Below are 22,476 nucleotides of genomic sequence, written 5' to 3' on the forward strand. Positions count from 1 at the left end.
TTAAATGTCTTACTGGGCTTCAGCCCCACCCCTAGCCCATCAGTCACAGATCCAGATAGAAAATCCCCAGGCTTAAAACAGTCTACAGTCCTGATATCCAGACAGCATTGAGCCCTTTGAAACTTTGCGCCTTTAGCATAAAAATCTTAGTAACACATGTTATTGATTGGTCTCCTTTCCCAATTATTTTACGTGGATTTCTTTCTTTTGAGCACCATAATCATAACCTGACAACACCATAAATTGCCCACTGTAGCTCCTTTCAGTTTGTCAGTGTGTAGTGCAAAACTGACAATTTCATTCCTAGAGCTAATTGTTGTTCATATAATCTAAGTATGTCAACAGATTAATATTTCTTAGATAATTTACATATATAAATATTTTCACTGGAAACATTAGTTTGTATGAGAAATAGTCAAAATCTTTATTTAAAAAAAGAAAACAAAAAACCCTATAAATGCCAGAGACCGGTCCCCAACAGAATGGAATCAAAGCAACCTGCATTATAGGATGGCTTAACTTTGTTCAACTACCCAGTATGCCAAGGAAAATGAAAAGGTTTAATACCCCTGAAATGTCTTCCTGAGATTCTCTCACTCAGATGTAGACTGGAATCAATTTTGCCATCCGTGCCATTGCACAGAGGTAGCAAGATTTCTTTTTCAACTAGTGCAGCCAATTGATGTGGTTAATTTTCACTGAGTGCTAATATTTTGTGAAGCTGTGTGAGAAGCATTAATTAGGGTAATAATAAAAAGAGGATATACTGTTCTGCAAAAAGCAGGAAGCTGAGTTTTGAGGCGATAACCCTGGAAAGCAGGATGAATAACTCTCCTTGACAAGATAACTGGCTGACTGCTGAGAGGAACAACTGGATGGACCTTCCACCGTGACTCTGATCTGTCTGCCCCAAGGTGCCCCAAACCATTGTTGAACACAATAGAGTGAGAAGCAGAAGAGAAATCGATGGAATCAGATGAAAGATGCAGCTCCAAAGTTTGGAAAATTCTCACATCCACTTGAAAAGAAGAGAGCATTTGAAGGAAATTTAAGAATCTAGTAATTGTTAAGGCTGGCATTGTTCATGTCATACCATGTGAAGAGATTAATCTTCTCATTAAAAAAAAAATAGCATATGATGCAAAATATCAATACAATGGATTCCCATGGCCTGCCTATGCTCACTCTGGGCACACATTCATGCCATGACTTATGCTATGACTTAACTTATTTTCTTCTATTTTATTCTCCCTGTTTTCTCTTCCTGCCAGGCAAGCATAGCTGAATGTCCTAAAGTTTATAGGATAATGGTGCGATTTAACTGCGTATCTGCCACTTACATTATAATTGGGAAAAAAAAAAAAAAAAAGCTTTTACATCAAAAGACCAAAACCCTAAGTGCAGAATTTCAGGCAGCAGTCAGCTGATACAAGAGGTGATTTTTCAAATTCTTCCTGGCACTTCTACATTCAAACCCACAGATCGATGCCTACCTTGCCTGTTGTGGACTTTCTCTTTTTGAGCTGGAAGTTTCTTTGGGGGATAAGGTGAGCTTTAGAGAAATATTTATATCTCCCTCTCCTTGATATTGAGAAAATCTCCATTTTTTTCCCCTGTTTTCATCTTCTCTGTATGTTAAATACAGGATTTTCAGAAGCAAAGTTAGAGTTCAATTGTGCAGTTACAGGTATTTGCAAATGTTGTATGAGTTCCCGAGATGTTTTATGCAATGTGCTGAACGCTACTAACATTCAAATGAACAAAACACTGTCCCTGTCTCAGTCAGCAGAGGAGACACTGCAATAATGTGCTACTGCTGTTAAGACAGAAGTCTGCTCAGGGTTACACTCGGGGTCACAAGCGGTGAGTGGGAAATTCTATCTCCAGTATCCACGTCTATATGAACTGACTAATCTCTGACAAAAGAATATTTCACCTACTGTGTAAAAAGATAGAATATTGTAACCCCCAGCAAGAAACTAGCAGTTGCCCTTACTTCAAATGGAAAAAGTTATTTTGGAAAATTATGTCCTAACTCAGAGCCATCAGGTTAACTACACATCTGTCACAAGTGTGACAAGAATTGTGAAACTCACAAACTAAACATAAATCAGAAAAAAAAAAAAAGATGTCAGAGAATAGACCATACATGGAAATGTATCCTAACTAATCCTGTACCTACACTTTTATAAGTCCCTTTTCAAAGCAAAGCCTAATCTTTAACATTATGGCTAGTTTATATATACATATGACGAGGAAGAAGTCACCTTTAATTCCCAGCACAGCACCTTGCACACAGGAGGTGGTCTTGAATGCTAATCTTAGAAACCAAACAGCATAATGCAAGTCAAGTCGTAAGAATTTGCTTTTTCTATAACACAGATATCTTCTTAACTCTCCTTTGACTTTTGGAATTTTTTAAATTCTATTTTGATCTTTATAAGTTTGTGGTAAAAAAGTAAAATTTGTTTATCTAAATTTCTTTCAGTTATTCAAGAGATATGTATTAAGCTTTGTACTAGGCACTGATCTAGGTACCGAGGATTACAATGAACAAGAGAGAAGAGCTTAGAGTCTGGTGGAGTAAACAGACAATAAACAAATAATCAAAATGGCAGTTTCAGGTAGTAATGATGAGCGTACAAAAATGAAAACAGGAATCTAAAAGCATGTTCTAGGGTTGGAGGTAACTCTAGGTTGTGTGGTTAGGAAAGGTCTTTCTAAAGAAGTGACATATGAGAAGAAACCTGGGAAATGAGAAGGAATCAGCCGAGTAAAAATCTGAAGGATCCCAAGCAAAGTCATTCTGAAAATCTGACCCAACCATACAGACCAGTATGTTTAGGCCAAGAATCTGAAAGTTCTCCTGGATTTCTTCTTCTCTCTATCACCCCAACATCCAAACCATCATCTACGCTTGTCAGCATCACCCACAAAACAATGTCTCAAATCTCTCCATTGCTCCCTTGAACAGTCCACCATCGTCTATCACCTGGAACTGTTCTGTCCAATATGGTAGCCGCTAGCCACATATGGCTATTGATCATTTGAAATGTGTCTAGTCTGAATGCTCTAAGTGTAAAATGCACACTGGACTTCAAAGGCTTTGTATGAAAAAAAAGTAAAACACCTTATTAATAATTTCTATCTTAATTATATATTTAAATTATAATATTTTAAATAGATTGGGTTAAGTAAAATACATTGTAAACATTAATTTTACCTGGTTATTTTGACTTATCTACTTCTTCATTGTCTTCCCCCATTGGACTGTTGCACTCCATGGGAGAAAGACATTGAATCAACTTGATTCACTGCTGTATCTCCAGCATTTAGAACAGTGCCTATTTTATAGTTTGCACTTGATAGAGATCTGTTGAATGAATACTGCCTTATGGAACTTCTTCACCCTGGCACTTGAGTGTGGTGCTGAAGATGTCAGTTCTAAAGCTCATTTTTAGGACCCTGTTTAATGTTCCTCTTTACATGTGATATTACGGAAAGTCTCCTGACACTATTGCCTAGAAATCACTAATTATGACACTTTGGAATGGAAATCATATGGTTCCTCATTTAGGCATGTATAGATTTGACAAAAACTTCACTTTTTTTATGCCTAGGGATTACTGCATCACATGCCACACAAACTAATAAACACAATTCTTATAGTTTACAGATAAGTTGAGTCTCACAGAGGTTGAGTAACTCACCCTGTAAAGTGGAGGAGCTCAGCATGTGAAACCGGGTCTGTATGAAGTCAAAGGCCAGGGGTTTTTTTTGCATTCCTCTAAGTTGCATTCCAAAGTATAAGAGTATGAAATGAAATGAATGTGTATGTGCTAGAAGGTAAGATGGCATGAGATAGGTCAAGAGTCAGAGTCAGAAGCTCCGAGAAGATAAGAAAGGAAGTCACTGGAGAGAGCAGTACATATAATACTTTGTTTTTAGAAAACTTACTAGTGGGCTTCCCTGGTGGCGCAGTGGTTGAGAATCTGCCTGCTAATGCAGGGGACACGGGTTCGAGCCCTGGTCTGGGAAGATCCCACATGCCGCGGAGCAACTAGGCCCGTGAGCCACAATTACTGAGCCTGCGCGTCTGGAGCCTGTGCTCCGCAACAAGAGAGGCCACGACAGTGAGAGGCCCGCGCACCGCGATGAAGAGTGGCCCCCGCTTGCCGCAACTAGAGAAAGCCCTCGCACAGAAACTAAGACCCAACATAGCCAAAAATAAAAATAAATTAATTAATAAAAAGGCAGTAACAATAATACTGGTTAAGAATTCATATTTTAAAAAAAAAACTTACTAGAGATATTTGGATAAATTATATATCATCTCCTCCTCCCGGCCCCTCTTCCTTTGCCCACTCCCTCCACTTTCATTCACATTGGAACAGACGCGTTGAGAATGCCAAGTTTGGGGAGCGGCAGGTTTAATAATCACAGTGAGAGAGAAAAAAGTGTACCTCACAAACCTCTCTTGCTCCTTAACCACTGTGCAGGGCGTGACCCTCCTTTATATTTCATGCTATAAGTCTTCTTTGGGACTACATGTTTGATTTCCACAACTTGCATGTAAGTTCTTTAAAGGCAAGGATATTGTTCTACGTCTTTTATTGTTCTGCTCCCAATGCTCCAACATTAAAGTATTAGAATCTCTAGAATTTGAGTCATTATATACAGTTTGTTTTTAACTCTGGCATATAATATGGATTAATAATCTTTGATCCATGACACATTCTTATTATTGACTCATGCATGATCTACTTTTATTATTTCTTTAGTCATTTTAAATAATGAATTAAGTACCTGTGAACTTACCCCCCAAAATAAAAGCCCTAAGTGTTCTAAAAACTACCAGATTTTCCCCATTATCTCAACCCCTTGCCTCTCTCTACTCAATACATTCACCATTTTGCATGTGTTCATCATTTCCCTTTTTCTTGTTTTTACATAGTCTAACTGCATTTCTAAAAAGTATATTTTTAAAAATCTTAGTTGTTTAACATTGTTAAAAGGGCATCATGCTATGGGCAACCTTTGGGGCTTACTTTATTTTTAGTAAATAGTACAATGTCATCTATATTGTTGCATATTACTATCATTCATGTTTTGACCATCATATAAAATTCTATACTGTGAACATACCATGATACATCAATTTACTCTCCAATTGATTGGCATCTAAGTTGTTTCCAGGATTTTATTTTGTTTTTTGTTTTTGTTATTATGAACAAAGCTGCTGAAAATTCTTGTACATGGCTATGGTTAAACACACACAAGAGTTAATTTGGATATATAACTCGAGTTAGAATTGCTAGGTTATAGGGGATATGACAGTGGATTTTTCCATTTTTCCCTATGGTTATATTAGTTTTTGCTTTATATAATTTGATGCTATTTTATTAGTAAAATAATGGTAAAAATTCTTGGTGTATTGAATCTATTATCATCATATAGTAATTCTTCCCATGCCTAAGAATACTTTTGACTTAAAATGAGTTTAAATCTGATACTAATATCACTATACTGGCTTTCCTTTGCCTGTTTTAATAATTTGCCTGATAGGACTTCTAACGTACTTTTCCTTCAATTTTTGTATGTCCTTATCCTTTAGGTGTACCTTCTGTAAACCACATGTAAATGGACCTTTTTTTTCCTTTTAACTGGTGAGTTTGGCTTTTTAATAATTATTGATATCTCAGGATCTATTTTGAATGTCTTATTTTTTCAATATTTGAAAATTCTATTATTTTTAATACTTTTTAATATTATTCTTCCTTTTTTCTTCTTGTGAATACACACACACATATACATATTACACATTATATATGTATAATTACATTTATATATATATATGTATATATAAAACATCCCCCTTAATAAGACAGGAACACCTTTGGCATGTTCTCAAACTTCTTGGTGTACCCCCATCAGGCTGATATTATCTAGACTTTTAATTCTGAAAATTTATGGATGTATTTTCTCTTAGACATTTCTTTCATCTTAGATATTTTTAAAGACAACTGATTTTACTAAAATATTTGATCATCTTTTCTCGTGCAATATCATCTAGATTTTTACCACCTTTTCCTCAAGAACTCATGCACTGTTTTCAGTGTGGATCTCTGTGCTGCAACCGTTGTGAGGTTTTCTACACCTGAGATTATCTGTCTCCTATTCTCATACCTGAATGGCCCTTTGGCTGAATATAAAACTTCAGTTTCTAAGTCCTTTCCCTTCAATATTTTGAAAATCTTATGTTATTGTTCTTCTTGCTTCTTATGCTATTATTGAAACGTTTAATGTTAATTTGATATTAATTTTTCATACTGTAAACTTTTAGAATTTTCTGTCTTGGATATCCCAAATTTCCCTATAACCTGTTGGTGTGGGTTTTCTATATCATTCTCCTTTGATACTGCATGGGCCCTTCCATCTGAAGTCTTTTATTTGTTCATTCATCCATTCATTCATTTATTGGAAATTTAACACTTTCCTTTCTCTAAAAAGTCATCCATTTATTTTTCCTTCTCTTTCTTTTCGGGATTATCTGTATACTGCCACTTCTACGTCTGCGCTCCATTATCCCTTTTCTACTTCTCTGCACTTCCCTTCTTCCTTTTGGGAGATGAACTCTGGTCTTCCAATGTACTCACGTGCTCCTTACTGTAAGTGTCTCTTCTGCTATCTTATCCTATCTCTCTTGTTCTTTATTTCAACTACGATATATTTCATTTGTAATATGGCCATTTGGTTCCTTTTTGTTTGTTTCTTTGTTTTCATACAGCTCACATTATCCCTTATCTTTTTTTAGTATGTTTATCAGGCTAATTTACAAATTTTGGTCCATTCTAATGTTTATGCTTCTGATGGAAACCATAATCTACTATTTTTTTTTTTTGTCTTTTGAAATAACTGTACTTCTCAAAATAATCTAATTTGCACATGCATTCATTTTCCTCTGGAAATGTGTTGAGGATAGGCCGAGGATGACCCACTGGCACTTAGGGGTTTTCTGGGATGCTAGACTAAAACCAGGGCAGTCTTAGGTAAACAAGGAGGGTTCATCACCCCAGTCTGAGACAGGCCAAGTTGCTCAGGGGTGAGAGTAAATGAGCTCTGCAGTGAAGAACCCTAAACCCAAGAAAATCACAGCCAATCACTTCTTAGATCAAGAATTCACCTTCTGTTTCCCCAGAGAGAAGCAACCTCAGGAGGAGCAGTCCTCAGGTTGTAATTCATCAGCTGCCAGGGAAGTTAGAGAAGGAGGTGTTGGTGGGCAACTGCCCTAAGTTGGTTAGGAGCCAAGGAGTTTCTTGGCTCCTCACAAGCACAGGGCTTCTGTGCAGCCCTGATTTTCTTATTGAGTCTACATGGCCCAGAGCTCAGAGTCACAATGCATGCAGGGGCAGGCACTGATTTTCCCAAGGCAGTGGTGAAGGAGAAGCACGAGCAGATTTACAAGAGTTCTTTCCCTACTTTATTCTCCCACAGCGTGGCTGGCTGCTTATTGCCCCAGGCCCACATCCCCACTACCCTCTTCTAGCCCCAGACAATTTAAAAACGACAAAAAACCCTCATTCCTGGGTTTTCCCATAGTCTTCTTCATTGCAGGGTGTTTCACCCTCCATATTACTCCAGCGATCTAGGAGGAAGGAGCAGTAAGGCTAGTTCAGCATCTTCGTATCACATATTAGTATAGTTGCTCCTAATTATTTTTAAATTTTTTATTAAACACAAAAAGCTTCTTGGATATGTGGGAAAGTGATTTGGAAATGGCAAAACATTTTTATTATTCATAATAATGTAACTAATGTAAAAAATTAGTTATATTATTATGAATATCAAGATATTCATATGCCTACTGTAGCTTAATTTTAAAATATTCTTATATTTGTACAGAAAATAGCATTAGAAAAATTACTACAATTATATTTAACCAAAAACTACGTAATGTCTGACAAACTTCTGATTTTTATTACAGGTTATTTATTGTTGCTATACTATTACATTTGGTACATCTATGTGTTTTTTTATTTCCAAAATGCATCACTACGCTATAATTTATTATTCCTTGCAGCTTCTTTATTGAAAAGATTTTTCTATGGCAAGGTACAAAAAGGCATTCTACAAAAAACATTTTAAGTTACATTATTTACCAAAAGACTATCTTTATATATTACTGGTCTGTTGAAATTTTTCTTTTCAATCAAATTCCATTCATTTCTACATAATGCATGTCAATAACAGCTACCATGAAAAAAATAACTATAAGCAAAAATTGTTTTCCTGTTTATCTTCATTTTTTGCTACTCCTCATTTTTCTTCCTGCTTCTATTTGTGAAAGTGTGAATCCCTCCTTCATGATGTCCTCAAGTCCATAATTACCCCTTATGACAATTTTTTCACGACACCCACATTATAAATTATTCATTATTTTGAATAATGCCTTAATTTCAAATGTACCTTTGTACTCTTCTACTTTTTCTTCTGTATTGTTTTTTCCTATATTATTTTCATACTTTTTATAATCTTGCTTTGAGACTTCTGGCTTCTGATTTTTTTCCCTGATAGTTGTCCCTAGAATGGCGTTGCTATAGGGAATTAAGGAATCAAGTGATTCTGTATTCCCCTTATTTCACTCTACCTCATTCCTGCTTTCTTCTTTTGCTCTTTCATCTTCTGCCCCACCTAGTCTATTCTTCGGCCACTTCCTTCAAAACATGGCTCCATGTTAATTTTCTCAGACAGCTTTCCCTGACCAAACCCACTCCAGGTTATTATGTTTCTCTTGACCTCTAGGAATTCATGTATAAATGATACATAATATTACCGTGTACTTGGAAAAGTGTTTGTTTCTGTAATTTTATTCAGTTATTTAGTTATATATTTTGTAATATTCTATTTTTTATATTTTATTTTATTACACACCCTTGTAATCCCTGATTTTTTCCTCCTTATTAGCATTAGTTATAGCTGTTATTACATAATGGAAATGTGTAATCAGTTGCTTAATGCCTGCCTCTTCTGTTTATAACGTCTGTACCTCCTCCTAGAATTCAAGCTCTTTTGGCTAATTGTCTATTGTTGTATCCCCAGGGCCTAGAATAATATACATAGTAAGGGCTCAATAAATATTATAATGTCTTGGAAATACCATGCAGTTCATTAGTAGAATGATAGTGCTCATAAATGCTTGCTGATCTTTTTAAACACCATTTTGTCTCAAATCCCTAACACTTTGTGTAACAGTTGAGATGTATTTGCCTGCAAGATGCAGAAAACCTAGCAGACTTAAACTAACAAACATAAAACAAAGGACACTAGCTGTTTACTTAACCATGGTCCAAAGGTGGGCATTTCCAGTATAGGTTTGACATTCCAATGTTGTCAACCAGGACTAGGTTCTTCCCTTCCTTCTTAACCATCCAAAGCTTGTTGGTTTTCAAACTCAGCCATAAGGTATCACAGCCCAAAGATGGTGGCCACATACTCATATTTCAATGTGCAAAGCAGGAAGCAAATGATGTCAAAAATGGGGTTATTAACTCATTCTTGTCAGAATCCCAGAAATTCCCCTGCCTAGCAGCCTTCTTCCCAGACCAATGGCAAGAACTGAGTCATGTGCCTACTTCTGAACTATGTACAGAACGGAAAGCGCTACCATCAATGATCAATCCTGATTCATCCCTTTTTTTTTCCCAAAAGTAAAGGGAAACTGCAGGGTATGCAAGCAACATTGTACCTGGTCTTCTATAGTCAATAAATTACACTAGAGCTATTTTCCTCAGGACCTTCAAGCTCTTAAGATTCTTCAGGGTTTTTCTTTCCCTCCACCTCCATATTTTAATCATTAAGCCTTTCCTTCATGGATTTTTTTTTTTTTCTGCTGAAAATTGCCTATTGAAAAATTTCTGTTCTTGGGGCTTCCCTAGTGGCACAGTGGTTAAGAATCCACCTGCCAATGCAGGGGACACGGGTTCAAGCCCTGGTCCAGGGAGATCCCACATGCCGCAGAGCAATTAAGCCCGTGCGCCACAACTACTGAGCCTGCACTCTAGAGCCCGTGAGCCACAACTACTGAGCCCACGTGCTCCAACTACTTAAGTCCATGCTCCTAGAGCCCATGCTCAACAACAAGAGAAGCCCCCACCATGAGAAGCCCGCGCACCAGAATGAAGTGTAGCCCCCGCTCGCCACAACTAGAGAAAGCCCGCATGCAGCAACGAAGACCCAATGCAGCCAAAAATAAATAAATTAATTTTTTAAAAAAAGAAAAATTTCTTTTCTCTATCAAAAGGTTTTTTTCATTGATTTGTTTACATACTCAATTTCTGCATTCTAATTCTTTTTCTTTTCTAAAGTGCTGAGACATATCACATTTTCAAAAGAGACACATTTATTTTGCCCCTTCCTTTCCACTCTTCATATATACTTCTGTTTCTCAACTGTATTAGGAGCCTGAGAGGCCCGGAAAATGTTTGCTGCTCTCTTTATAATTACCAGTAGCATTTCATAGGTGCTTAATGTATTTGACTTGTCCTTCCCCTTTATGGTTAATCAGAGATATGTAGGCTTTTATAGGAAGCAAAAGGAATCAGGGTCTTATAGCCAAGAAAAGCACTGGTCATATTATGAATGCCCTCTACTAACTTGTTTACATTAAATTCCTTGCACACTTGCTTCTTGCTATTGTCAGAAAGTCCCAGAATACAGTGTATTTCCCACTTCATCCCACCTTTTCCAACATCTTTCACTGAAGCAAAGAAAGGAGCTGGGTTTCCATGGCAACACAAGTGTGACAGTTGAGGATATATGGGCATAGGTGAGATAATTCTCAGATTCAGAGGGGAGAGGAAAAATGAAGTTTTTCTCTTTTCTTTTTTCTTTTTTCCTCCCAGCAATGTACTTCTGAAGCTAAAGAGACCCTGAAGTGTCAGTGTACACTGTTAAGCTTTCACTATCATACAGATTTACAGCTCTTGGGGAAAATTCAATTTTATTTTATCTCATTTTTATTTTGTCTTTCCCACAAACAAATGAATGGAGACATTTTATTTCTAAAATCACTCTCAGAATAGATAGTTCATGCTAGCATAGCAATGAACACAATTAAGAGATCAGGAGATACACACCCAATTACCACCCAAATCTTCAAAATTCTCTGCACATCCCAACATCCTTTCTTTTAGCAGCTAATTCTTCTCTTTCACATAGAGCCTCAAATCAGGTCAGTACCAAGACAGAATAGGTAGGAAAATATGCTCCTACTTAACATGTTTTTTTTTTGAGTCTTATTGATTAAAAATCTACCTTTATGGCAGCATTGAGAATGAAAATTGAGGCCTGTCATTATGAGAAATATAAATGAGCTACACTACTCCAAGAGCTGCAGTCTCTACACTTCTCCTTATCAAGAAAGTTGGCACTGATGAAAGGTCAGGGAAAATAAACTGAGAAATGTCTTTAAAAACCTCTCCTCTCTCTATTATGCTAAGTGGAGTAACTGGGCACCGACTCACTATTTTTTTGTGACAACTTCTATCAGACGCACTCCAATCCAGAGCTTCTCAACTTTTCGGGACCTAAGAAATGAAAGCAGTTGCTTAGAGATACATTCTGGACCCACAATCCCAATGCAAATTTCTTAAAAAAAAAAAAAAAAAAAAGTCACTGGACCTTTACTCCTTGCAAAGTGAATGGTTTTTTCAGTTCCACTGTAATACAAGGTACTACACAGGTTGTAATGATCCATACAAAGAGAGAAAGTTTGATGCTTCTTGGCTCTATTCAACCCCTAACAAACCTAGGGAGTTCTTATGACTACAATACAAAAGTTGGATCTTAAAAGAGACAGTATGTCTTTTCCGTGAAAGTGTAGCTGTTACTAAAGAAACCACAAAAAGCATGTAAGTTTTACAGTATATGAGACTTTTAAAAAGCTAGTTCAACACTGCATTCACCAACAAAATCCTCTTGAAACATGCCTGCCAAAAAAGCTCAGATATGAAGCTTCACTTCAAATCCATGTGAGCTCTTAATTTTAATTCACTTATTCACATTACTAGTTTAAAATGAGGTATCAGATGCTCTTTGGTTTCAATTCTCTTAAAACCTTCCTCTTGATTCTTAGTTCTTTTGCAATCTGCCTTCACTGTTGATTCTGGTGGCTCAAATATAACCCTCATATTTTGATAAGTAATCAAGAAATAATGATTGAGTTATATTTTACCACATATTTTGACAGGACACTTGCCCGCAATTATTTTAAGCAAAAACTTGGTGTGTTATACTATAGCAAGGTAATGCAAGGGTAAGTTATTCATTTTAAGATAATGGAGCGATAGGGCTGTACGACACTGCTAAATCTGAGTACATCTTTGTAGTAGTTTGATAATTGACAAAAAAAAAGATGATAAAAGAACATCTGTTTTATTGATGAACTCAGACCAAAATCCTCTCTACATGATGACCTTGTGTGGAAGAGGAAGGCTGAAGAGGTATGCCATGATCAAACCTTAGAACTATAGAAACCTGTTATTCCGAAGAAATGTGAGATAGTAATAGATGGGTGTAGACTAGTTGGAGGACATAGTTTAAGGAAGGTAAATCCAATTACCAGTTATTGCAAAATATAATCCAGGAATATTTAGGGACATAACTTCTCCTAAATTTGATGTTATGGGTGGGAGAGAGTGTGTAATTAAAATCTAATGCCACAGACAGAACTGTAAGTTTCAAAACTGAGTTGTTAAAAACGTTTTAGGAGGCACGCATGGAGGACCCATGCAACTGCTGCTGTATGTCTAAGGACCCGAAATTTTCTCATCCTAAAAGAGTCCCTGTTTTGTCAGTTCACCCCACTTTTCAGCCCACATCCCTCAGCACTATTTCCGTGTCTATCATTTAGGCAAAATGCCACGGAGACGACGTTAAAAGTGAAATCCATCACTCTCGCCCGCAACACATCTTGTTCCTTTGCCCGAATAGGGTGCCGCAACCCACCCCTCAATCACTGACCCCTCCCAGACCTCACCAGCTCTGCCCCTGCCTCCATACTACCGGCCCTTGGTGGCAAGGAAACCGCAAATTCTGGTTGGCTCAGCGCAAGTCTGCGTCTTTCTTCAGCTCACCTATGATTGGTTGGCAGAGCACGCGCAGGGCCAACGCCCAGCCTGGCCCACAGTGGCAGATGGGATGGCTGAGCCTGCGACTAGAGTTTTTTCCCCCATTGGCTGATGGGTCAGTGTCACGTGGCATGAAGCGGCTCTCTATTGGTCGAGAATGATACCACGGGGTCCAAAAACGCGGGCTGGTTGGCTGGAATGAATCCCAGCTTCCTACTAGGTGCCTCGGCTGGCTGTTGCTATGAGGTGTCCCCGGGCCTTCTGGCTGCTGCTGGGGGATCCGCTCTCCCGGTTTTCCAAGCGCCCGTAGCTAGCTGACAGGGCGTGGGAAGAGCTCGACTTTTATCAGGCACTGAAGAAGGGCGGGGCTGGGGAAGGTGGGCGGGACCCCCAGCGACGTCACAGAACGTGGGCCCGGCTTCCGCGGTCTCTGGCCTTCGCTGCCTCGGGCAGTGGGCTGGATGGGGGTCTGTCACTTCTCTCTCAGTGTCCTGACGCTTAAAACAAAGCTGCATTTCGTTGTATTTATGCTCCTCCCTTAAACAAAGCTTCTTCTCATGTTTATGCAAGATAAAACCAAAGCTCTCAGGAATGCTGACAGACTGGGTGGTGCCCAGCAAGGCCCTCATGCCAAGGCCTCCTTTTGGACCTTGTCAGTGTCTTCTCCCCGCCTCAGGTTAAAGCCCGGAGATTGCCCTGGCCCCTCCAACAGCTTGTCTCCGCCAAATTCTGAACGTGGCGTTCTCAGGTAGAAGCAGCTCCCGTCGCAGGAGGAAGAACTGCGCATGCTCAGTACGCAGGCCCCGGGGTTCAACGGGGCAGACGGGGTGGGGTGTTGTTGGGTAACCCAGGTGGCTGTTTATCTAAAGGAGGGCCCGAGGCTTCCGCGCCGCGCCGAGCTTCCTGGCAGCGCGCGCGCGCGGCCGGTCGCCTAGGCGACGGGGGGAGCAGGGGCGGGGCTGCGCCGCTGGGCTCCGCCCCGGGCCGCCGGGCCCCGCCCCCAGCAGCGCTGCGGCTCGGGCTCGGGCGCGCGCTTCGGCGCCGGGAAGAGCGGCGGCGGCGGCGGGCGGGGAGCTGGGCGTGGAGGCGCGAGGGGCGGGGCCGCCGGCACTGCGGGCCCGCGGTTCGGGTGGCTCCGTCGGCTCCTTGGCTCACACTCCTTGCTCGCCCTCAGTGCCTGCCGGCGCCCGCGGTGCCGCATTGCCGCCCGGCTCGGCCCATGCCCAGGGCTGCTGCTCCCTCCGCCGGCGCCCGGGGGGCCGCGGCGGCCGTGAGGTGGGGGCGGCCGCGGGAGGCGGCGGGATCGGCCGCCGGCGCAGGGTCCGGGCGCGCAGCGCGGCGGGCGTAGGTCTATGTCGCGGGCAGCGGCGGCGGCGGCGGCCGCGGAGGGACGATGCGCGAGTACAAAGTGGTGGTGCTGGGCTCGGGCGGGGTCGGCAAATCCGCCCTGACCGTGCAGTTCGTGACCGGCACCTTCATCGAGAAATACGACCCCACCATCGAGGACTTCTACCGCAAGGAGATCGAGGTGGACTCGTCGCCGTCGGTGCTGGAGATCCTGGACACGGCGGGCACCGAGCAGTTCGCGTCCATGCGAGACCTGTACATCAAGAACGGCCAGGGCTTCATCCTCGTCTACAGCCTCGTCAACCAGCAGAGCTTCCAAGACATCAAGCCCATGCGGGACCAGATCATCCGAGTGAAGCGGTGAGAGGGCCGGGGGCGCGGGCAGGGGGCTTCGCGGTGCGGCCGGCAGCCCCTGTCCCGGGGCCAGAACTCCCTCCCGCGCGCTCTGGGGTGGCCGTGGGCAGGAGGAGCTGTCTAGGGAGATGGCTCTGCGATCTTACGCTTTATGATTTTTTTTTTTTTTTCTTACCAGCATCCTCCTCCTTCTCATCTTGAATCTCAAATTTGCGTGCTTTGTTTCACAACTCAAATTTGGCATCCCGTGAACGCACAGCACAGCTCTTTGTCTCTTGGATATTACTAGTAGCGCTTGTGCAGAACCCCAAAGGAAACAAAGTTTAAAACTTGCAGGGGGGTGGGGGAGAGGGGCGCGTAGGTTTCTGCTGGGAAGAGGGCAGCTGTGCAGGTATAGTGGAGACATTTTCAGATTGAACAACAACAAAAAACCTACCTTTGCAGTATTTGACAGCAGAAATTGCCCACACGTACATGGTTAAAAATGTCAAGTCCAAAGGAAAGAGACCTTTCTCGTTTCATAAAAGATTGAATGGTGCCAGGGCGTTTTACAAAAATGAACTCTCCAATTAAGATGAAACTTTAAAGACAGATTATCAAATTATTTGAAGACATGGCTCAGTGGGATTGAGATAGTGTATAGGAGCGCAAGTATACCATTCACGTTAAAGAATGCGACTTCACTTTTTGTTTTCTTTTTAGTCTAGCTGCCTTACTCCCCTCAAAAACAAAAAAAGAAATAAAGAAAAGGGAGGGAAAAAGGCATTCCTGGAAATAATACAAGTTTCTTCAAAGGTGTGGCTCAGATATTAGCTAATTTAAAGTTAATGCAAATAAGCTCTTTCCTGATATGAACTCTTTTTTCTAAAGTGTGCATTTAGGAAATATGGCTGGTAGCATAAATGGCTTATGATGTTTGTTTTCTCTTAAGTTGACTGAGTATATTTTTTCCTATAATTTCAAGCATCAGAAGTGTAATATCTCAGTTCAGAGTTTTAGCAAATTTTTCTAATTACTGTTTACGTGTTACTGCTTTGTCTGATTCTTATTATTAGTTAATAATTGCTAATAATTTTGATTCAGTGTAATTTTGTTTTTCTTACCCAATTCTACCTATAACCCTAAATTTGTAGACATTTGCTGAAAACTAGTTGTAAGTGTACTGTAGACGTAGTCTCATTTTTAGTCAGTTTGAGTCTACTCACTTTGAAAGAGCAAATACCAAGTCACATATACTCAGGGGTTGCTCAAAAATTCATTAGAAGAAGCATATTTTTAATGCCACATATGAGATCAAAGGGGAGGCCCTCTCCTGAAGCTCTCCCCACTTAATTCACTGAATATGCACTTTAATAGCTAAACTAAAATTTGGTATGTTACTTCTTCCATTAAATTTCAAACTAGAATAAAGTGGATATTTTTATAGCCTCTCATGGTGTTCTGAGATCTGTGAATCTGATAGCTTCTTACTTCTTCAGTCTCATTTTCTTGAAAGTTAATTGTTATAGTTAACATAGGAACACTTTTGGTGTTAAATTTACTAAGTATCTGATATTTAAGAGGCTACATTCAGGTGACTCAAATCTTTAATTCCCCCTTCATACTACTTAAAAAAAAACATACAAAACAGGGCAATCTAACACATTGTCACATGTCAATCTTAGGCCATATACATACATCAAATAATAAAGTAAATGCCCCAACTCCTCCACCCTTTATATTTAAACATATGCAGATAATACGTGCATTGACATGCCCAGGGTGAACTTCTTGACACAAGCCTAGGGGACAGAATATGGTAAAATGTCATTGGATAGTGTAGTCCATATGATTTTGTAGTTTCTTATGATTTAGTAGAGATTACTAATAATGAGTTAGTCTGAACGTAGTGTATTGGAACAATTTATTTGTTTGCACTGTGACCCAGGAAGAAAATAAAAGAGTAAAATTCTATTTGCCCAGATGTCATTTACTCACTAGTCTCAGTTCCTGATGTAAAAGTTGAAAAGACCAGCTGAAGTGTAGTTCATAAACTCTTTCACTGGAATTCATCCATTGTGTCCTTAAGAACCACTTGGGCCCTTCTGTGTCCTGATATTTTTTACTTCACCTTAATCTCATCATCTGGCCTCCCAGCCTATAGCATATTATAAACAACGTTGAAAGAAAGAAGGAATCTGTGTATACTAAGTATTTTACAATACAGTATATATTATGCACATATTATGCTAAAGCAGGCATTCAGTGTGTTGGTTCTTTAACTTTCCCACTTAAAGAGAATAAAATGTGATTTTTCAAATAAGTGAATTTTCTACTCTTTGGGAATCAGTTTTTAAATTAATCAGTTGCTGTAGGAGGTATTCGTAGTTGTTCCCTCCCCTCTGCCAGTTACTGCTTTACATATTATATACAACAGTTGTTTAGGGATATTTAATATCACCATAATGCAGATGACATAAGTGAAGTGCAGAGAGGGTTGATATTTTGTCCAAAACTAGTCATTGGTGGAGAGGAGATTTAAACCAAGATCTGCATGAATCCACGTACTCTTCTTTTCTTCTATACCACGCTGCCTTTGACCTTGATGTTTATTGGCAAATTCAGCAATCCAGCCTTTGGTCTAGGGTAGCGCTCTTCAATTCAAATATAGTTGTGGGCCATGTGTGTAATTTTGAAATGTCTACTAGCTGATTTCTTTTAAAAACTGTGAAACAGGAAAATTAATTTTAATAATGTATTTTATTTAACCTACTCTATCTAAAATAGTCATTTCAATGTGTAATCAGTATTCAAAAATTGAGATATTTTAATAGTTTTTCATACTAAATTTTCAAAATCTGGTGTTCAGTTTACACTTACTGCACATCTCAGTTCAGACTAGCTGTATTTCAGTTGCTCGACAGCCGCATGTGGCTCCAGGCTACCATATTGGACAGTGTAGGTCTAAGGTATATATATTTTTGGGAAATGCTTGCTTCTCTGAGCTCCATCTTCCTTGTCTGTGAATTAGAGTATAGCATGCACCTCTCAAGAGTCTTTATTAGGATAAAATGAGATAATATATTTTAAGGTGTCCAACACAATACCTTGAACACAAAAATTGCTTCAAAATCCCAGCTGTTCTTTAACTTTGTCACCCTGTCTGCTTAAAATTTTATCCTTGATATAAATGTAATTTGAGAGGAAATAAATTTGATTGCATTTTGAAAGTCATTACCTAGTATAGACAAGATGATACTAAAAAAGCAGTGGTGACTAAAACAATCCTTGGAAAAATTTTGTTGGTATTCTCTTAAAATATTTTCTCTTATTAAAGATCTTATGGGAAAGGGCAAGAGAATGAACATTTAACTTTAACTGTAGCACCAGTGCACGGCTGACAGTGAAATGGAGCTTTTCCCTGGATTGTTCCTGTATGGAATGTTTTGCTTATAAAAGGTATAAAACAGGTCCCTACTCCCTTAAGTGTCTGTAGGTTCACGGACATCCATATACAGGTTCCCCCCTGCTATCTGAGAGTAGAGAGTTCCTATGAAACCTTTCCTAAGCCAAAATGGCATAAAGTGAGGAAGCAATTACTTTAGGACGTATCTTGCTTACAGATGCGCAAAAAAAAAAAAAAATCTAGGTAAAGCGCAGATGCTCACAGACACAGTTCAAAGCTATGGCAGCTTAATGCTGAGGTGCTGAGTGTGGGTCCTGGGGAAGGAACTTGGAGGTGCCTCTCTCCCTGATGGGGTACGTGCCGCCTCTCAACTGCTCACAGCAAACCAAGAGCTGGATGCTATTTTCACTTTTTGCCTTTTTTCATAAAAGCGAAAATCATCTTCTGATTTCTTTTGGTTATCAAAAACAGGTACTAACGTAGGTCTTTCCTAAAAGTGAAGTGTCACGAAGCAACTTTTGAAAAGCACAGGATACCTGTACATACACAAGCTCCTGTCCAAGCCAAGCAGGCTAGCTGAAATGGTGGTTTTTATAAATTCATATGCTTTCTTTTTTTAAATTGAGTTTGGATGAGATCAGACACATAGGGAAGAGAGACAAGGATACAGAAAATGTTTCAATTGAAATAAAACTCAAATTCTTTCTAATTTCATAGTTGCTTCTCCCATTCCTCCCAGGGTAAGCCGTGGTCCTGACTTGAAGTACCTTGGAACATGCAACCCAATGCCTATTCTTAGGATAAAGCCCAGAAATCTTCAACATGACCTTCCCAGGCCCAGCAATGCTCTTATCCCTCCCTGCCTTTCCACCTTCACCTCTGGCAACCTTCCTCGCCCCTTGGATTCAGCACCCAGACCTTCTTTTAGTTCCATGAAAGTGCCTGTCTCTGGGCTTTCCTTCTACTTGCAGAAATCACCCACCTTTTGCAGAGTTAATTCCTACTTTTTGGCCCCTGCTTAGAAGATTTCCTCCTCAGGGAAGCCTTCCCCATCTTCCCACACTGACTTTACTCCATCCTGTCTTCCCACACTGTATTAACCTCATGCCTCACCCCTTCCCTCAGCCACTCATGTTTCAGACCTCAGTGGCACCCTGTGCTTCCCCTCCTCTGGTACTGCTCATCAGAGTGTAATTATTTGGGTGATAATTTAAGTACAATCCGTCTTTCTTATTAAACTGTAATCCCATGTGGCTAGAATGGCTCCTGGCACTTAGGAATCAATCAAGAAAAATGTGTTGAAAAAAATTAGTGTTCAAAGAGAAAATTATTTTAGTGGCCTCAGTTTCCCCAAGCACTTGAATTTTACAGATGGAGGAGGTTACTCTTTAAAGCCCATTCTGCAGCTGGAGTAGACGATCTCCCTTCCACTCTGACATTCTGTGAGAGTACTTCTATCTACTAGGGGCGACCAGGGAAGAGGTAAAGTTTAATAGCAAACTTTAAGAATCAGAAGCATGGTGTCTTCCAGATGGAGGACATGGCATGGGAAATGCATAGGGTAGGTTCATTGGCTGTTAAATAGACCAGGTTGGCCAAACCAGGAATTTATATAGAAGTATGAGAAGAGGTAAAATACATAAAGCTAAATTACGGAAGGTTAAAGACTTTGGACTTGCTCTTGCAGTCAAGGACCACGATCAGAATTGTTATAAAAATAGTAATACGGTGGTGATATGATAGATGGCTTAGATAGATGGTAATAGACCAGAGTCAGAAGAAAGAGTTGTATTGTCATAATCTCACTTCTACACGAAGTATAAAGATTCTGAATTAGCATGGAAAGAATGGATGCAAATGTTGTAAAGAATGAATTAATCAAACTTAGTGGAAGAAGGAGAGGGAAAGGTCAAAAGTAACCTCGACATTTTGAACATGCGTGAATAGGATTAGAGAGGAATAGCTGGGGGAGATTATTTTGGCTTTGGAGATGGTAATCATCCAGGTAGATGCACCTAATAAGCAATTAGAATACTGGACTAAAGCCTGAAAGTTCAGTTTATGTATGAGTATAAAGACTCGAAATCATCTATATAATTCACATTTGGAGAGTAGATGAACCCTGCTGGGTAGTGTATAGAGTGGTAGAAGTGAATGGCCAGGAATAGAAATCAGAAATGAATATGGCCAAGGATAGAACTTGAGATGTGTAAGGTACCTAGAGGAGACTTTATACATTGCATTAGGCTAGAAGGCATGGTGCATTTTATTTTTTTTTTAATTTTTTTATTTTTTCATTATTTCAAAGCCACCTTTTATTATTAATCACAGAGCAACAAAAGGCAAACAAGCAACAACAGCAGAAAAAACTATTTACAAAACTACTTCTAAAATACTCTTAAACACTTGTGACTTACTAATTATCTATGAAGAAGTTCTACATCAGATAAAGCATTGAAAACTTTAATACCTTAATCATTTAAAAACACCTTCGTTATCCAGGCTTTAGGAGCCAATGTCCTTTAATGGACAACAGACTCTTGAATAGTCCTTTATTGGACATTTTAAGAGTTATACAACAATAAATATTTTGGCTTCACAGAACCTGCACCATATCCACCTCATTAGCCTACCTTTGGGTCCTTTCTGATCTGGCATTTCTTTTCCCTCAACGTTCAGAAATACTGCACTAGATGCCCTTTTCATTTCGGGATAGCCATTTCATTACTTATTTTTATGTGGCATGGTGCATTTTAAGACTGAGAAGAAAAATGGGGAAAGGGTGGTTATTTGTACTACCCGAAGTGAATAAGTTATTATTTTTTTACTATTATTATTTCATATTTCTGTATCATTTAAGTGATCACTTTCAAGAGACCCAGCTGATCGTTTGCACATCTTCTCCTCACAGTAAGTTGCCCTAAAAGCCCAATCTAAGGTAGAGGTAGATTGCCAATTGCTAACACATAGATCATGACCCACAACAGATTGGCACTGTGGAGCTGAAACCAGGAAATACATCCAATGATGTTTGTCCCAATAAGTGATTTCTGGAGTCTGCCACCAATTCCTTCTTCCCCAAACACCTCCTTCCCCAGTTTGATACCTTCAGAGACCATAATTGTAATTGAAAGCTCCTCCAAGGTACAGAGCCTAATAGCTGTGAGTCACTTTTTATAGCCCAGAGTTTTTTCCTGAAAAGGAAACTTGGTTTTGTTGCATTGTAAAATTAGAATATTACAGTAGAGTCATTTCCTTTTTACCATCCCAGGATTAGAATTTTTTAAGTTCACTTTGTAGATGGAGTAGATGATCTCCCACCAGCCCTACATTCTGAGAATACTTCTATCTCATTGGCACAATAAGGGAAAAAGTAGTTTAGTATGAACCTTAATCAGCAGCCTGTGACCTGCCAATCTTATCTATTTAGGGGTTTGTGATAATTGTATCAATAAAATCTCTAATCAGAGGAATCATTACAATGTTGTTTTTTTTAAAAAGGTAGAGGGGCAGAGAGGATTTAAATAGCCAGCCAACAATTCCACTGCACACAGACAAAAGATACCAGCTATCCCTGAATATTGATAAATCGTCTGACAAATGGAACAGATGGATGATTTGAAAGGTGATTTTACTGGCCACTGAATGAGAAGTATTCAGGCCCCAGGCAGGTGGATGACATTGACTTTCTAACTCTCCTTCAGGAAAAAGTCAGATAATTAACAGATAAACACTAAGAAGGAGGAACTAATAAAATATGTCTGGATGACACAACCAACAGGAAGAGCCAACAAAGTTGGAATCTTTTTATTTGTTAAAATTTTCCAGTAACAGTACACTTGAGTGATTTAATTCTGTATGCCATCTTTTCAGAAATTACATATGGCACATTAAAATGCATAGATTATATATTTACACGTTTCTAAGCAGTGATCTTTACATAAAACTGTACACCATACACAATCTGTGATTTTAGACATCTGCATTTCAGTAAAGTATATAAGTAAAATATAAGTATATTGATAAAGTTTAAGTTTATCAAAATATATTAAAAGAGCATATTTCTAGTTGCTAAGATTTTGACATGGTATATACTAAATACTGTTTATGTACTTCTAAAAGATTGGAACCTCTTTGGAAATGTCGGACCTAATATTTCAACTATTCACCTTTTATTCTTGTAGGAAAATTCTACTAAAAAACACATCATATTAGCCTGATTTTTAATAAATTTCAGTTTAAATTAAAGGTCACTGCTATGAA

At 39.3% G+C, this 22,476-nt stretch overlaps 1 protein-coding gene and 1 long non-coding RNA gene across 4 annotated transcripts in view; one reads left to right on the top strand and one right to left on the bottom strand.

The window, feature by feature from the left end:
- LOC309616037 overlaps positions 1 to 14,051 on the bottom strand; it is a 69,353-nt gene extending 55,302 nt beyond the window's left edge. The window contains exons 1-2 of one of the 2 annotated variants that reach the window (XR_014237223.1): positions 13,134 to 14,051; positions 11,523 to 11,585 (exon numbers count right to left, since the gene is read on the bottom strand). This is a non-coding gene — a long non-coding RNA (uncharacterized lncRNA). Of the gene's footprint in view, positions 1 to 11,522; positions 11,586 to 13,036 lie in introns of both variants that reach the window. The other variant, XR_014237224.1, reaches the window with a different exon arrangement.
- A 179-nt stretch (positions 14,052 to 14,230) lies between these two features.
- RAP2A (RAP2A, member of RAS oncogene family) overlaps positions 14,231 to 22,476 on the top strand; it is a 40,391-nt gene continuing 32,145 nt past the window's right edge. The window contains exon 1 of one of the 2 annotated variants that reach the window (XM_082366196.1): positions 14,231 to 14,834. In XM_082366196.1, the coding sequence (XP_082222322.1) occupies positions 14,521 to 14,834 (314 nt within the window). In that variant the 5' untranslated portion in view covers positions 14,231 to 14,520. The remainder of the gene's footprint in view (positions 14,835 to 22,476) is intronic. The other variant, XM_082366195.1, reaches the window with a different exon arrangement.

Source organism: Balaenoptera borealis (assembly GCF_965194805.1).
Source record: "Balaenoptera borealis genome assembly, chromosome: 18".
NCBI lineage: Eukaryota > Metazoa > Chordata > Mammalia > Artiodactyla > Balaenopteridae > Balaenoptera > Balaenoptera borealis.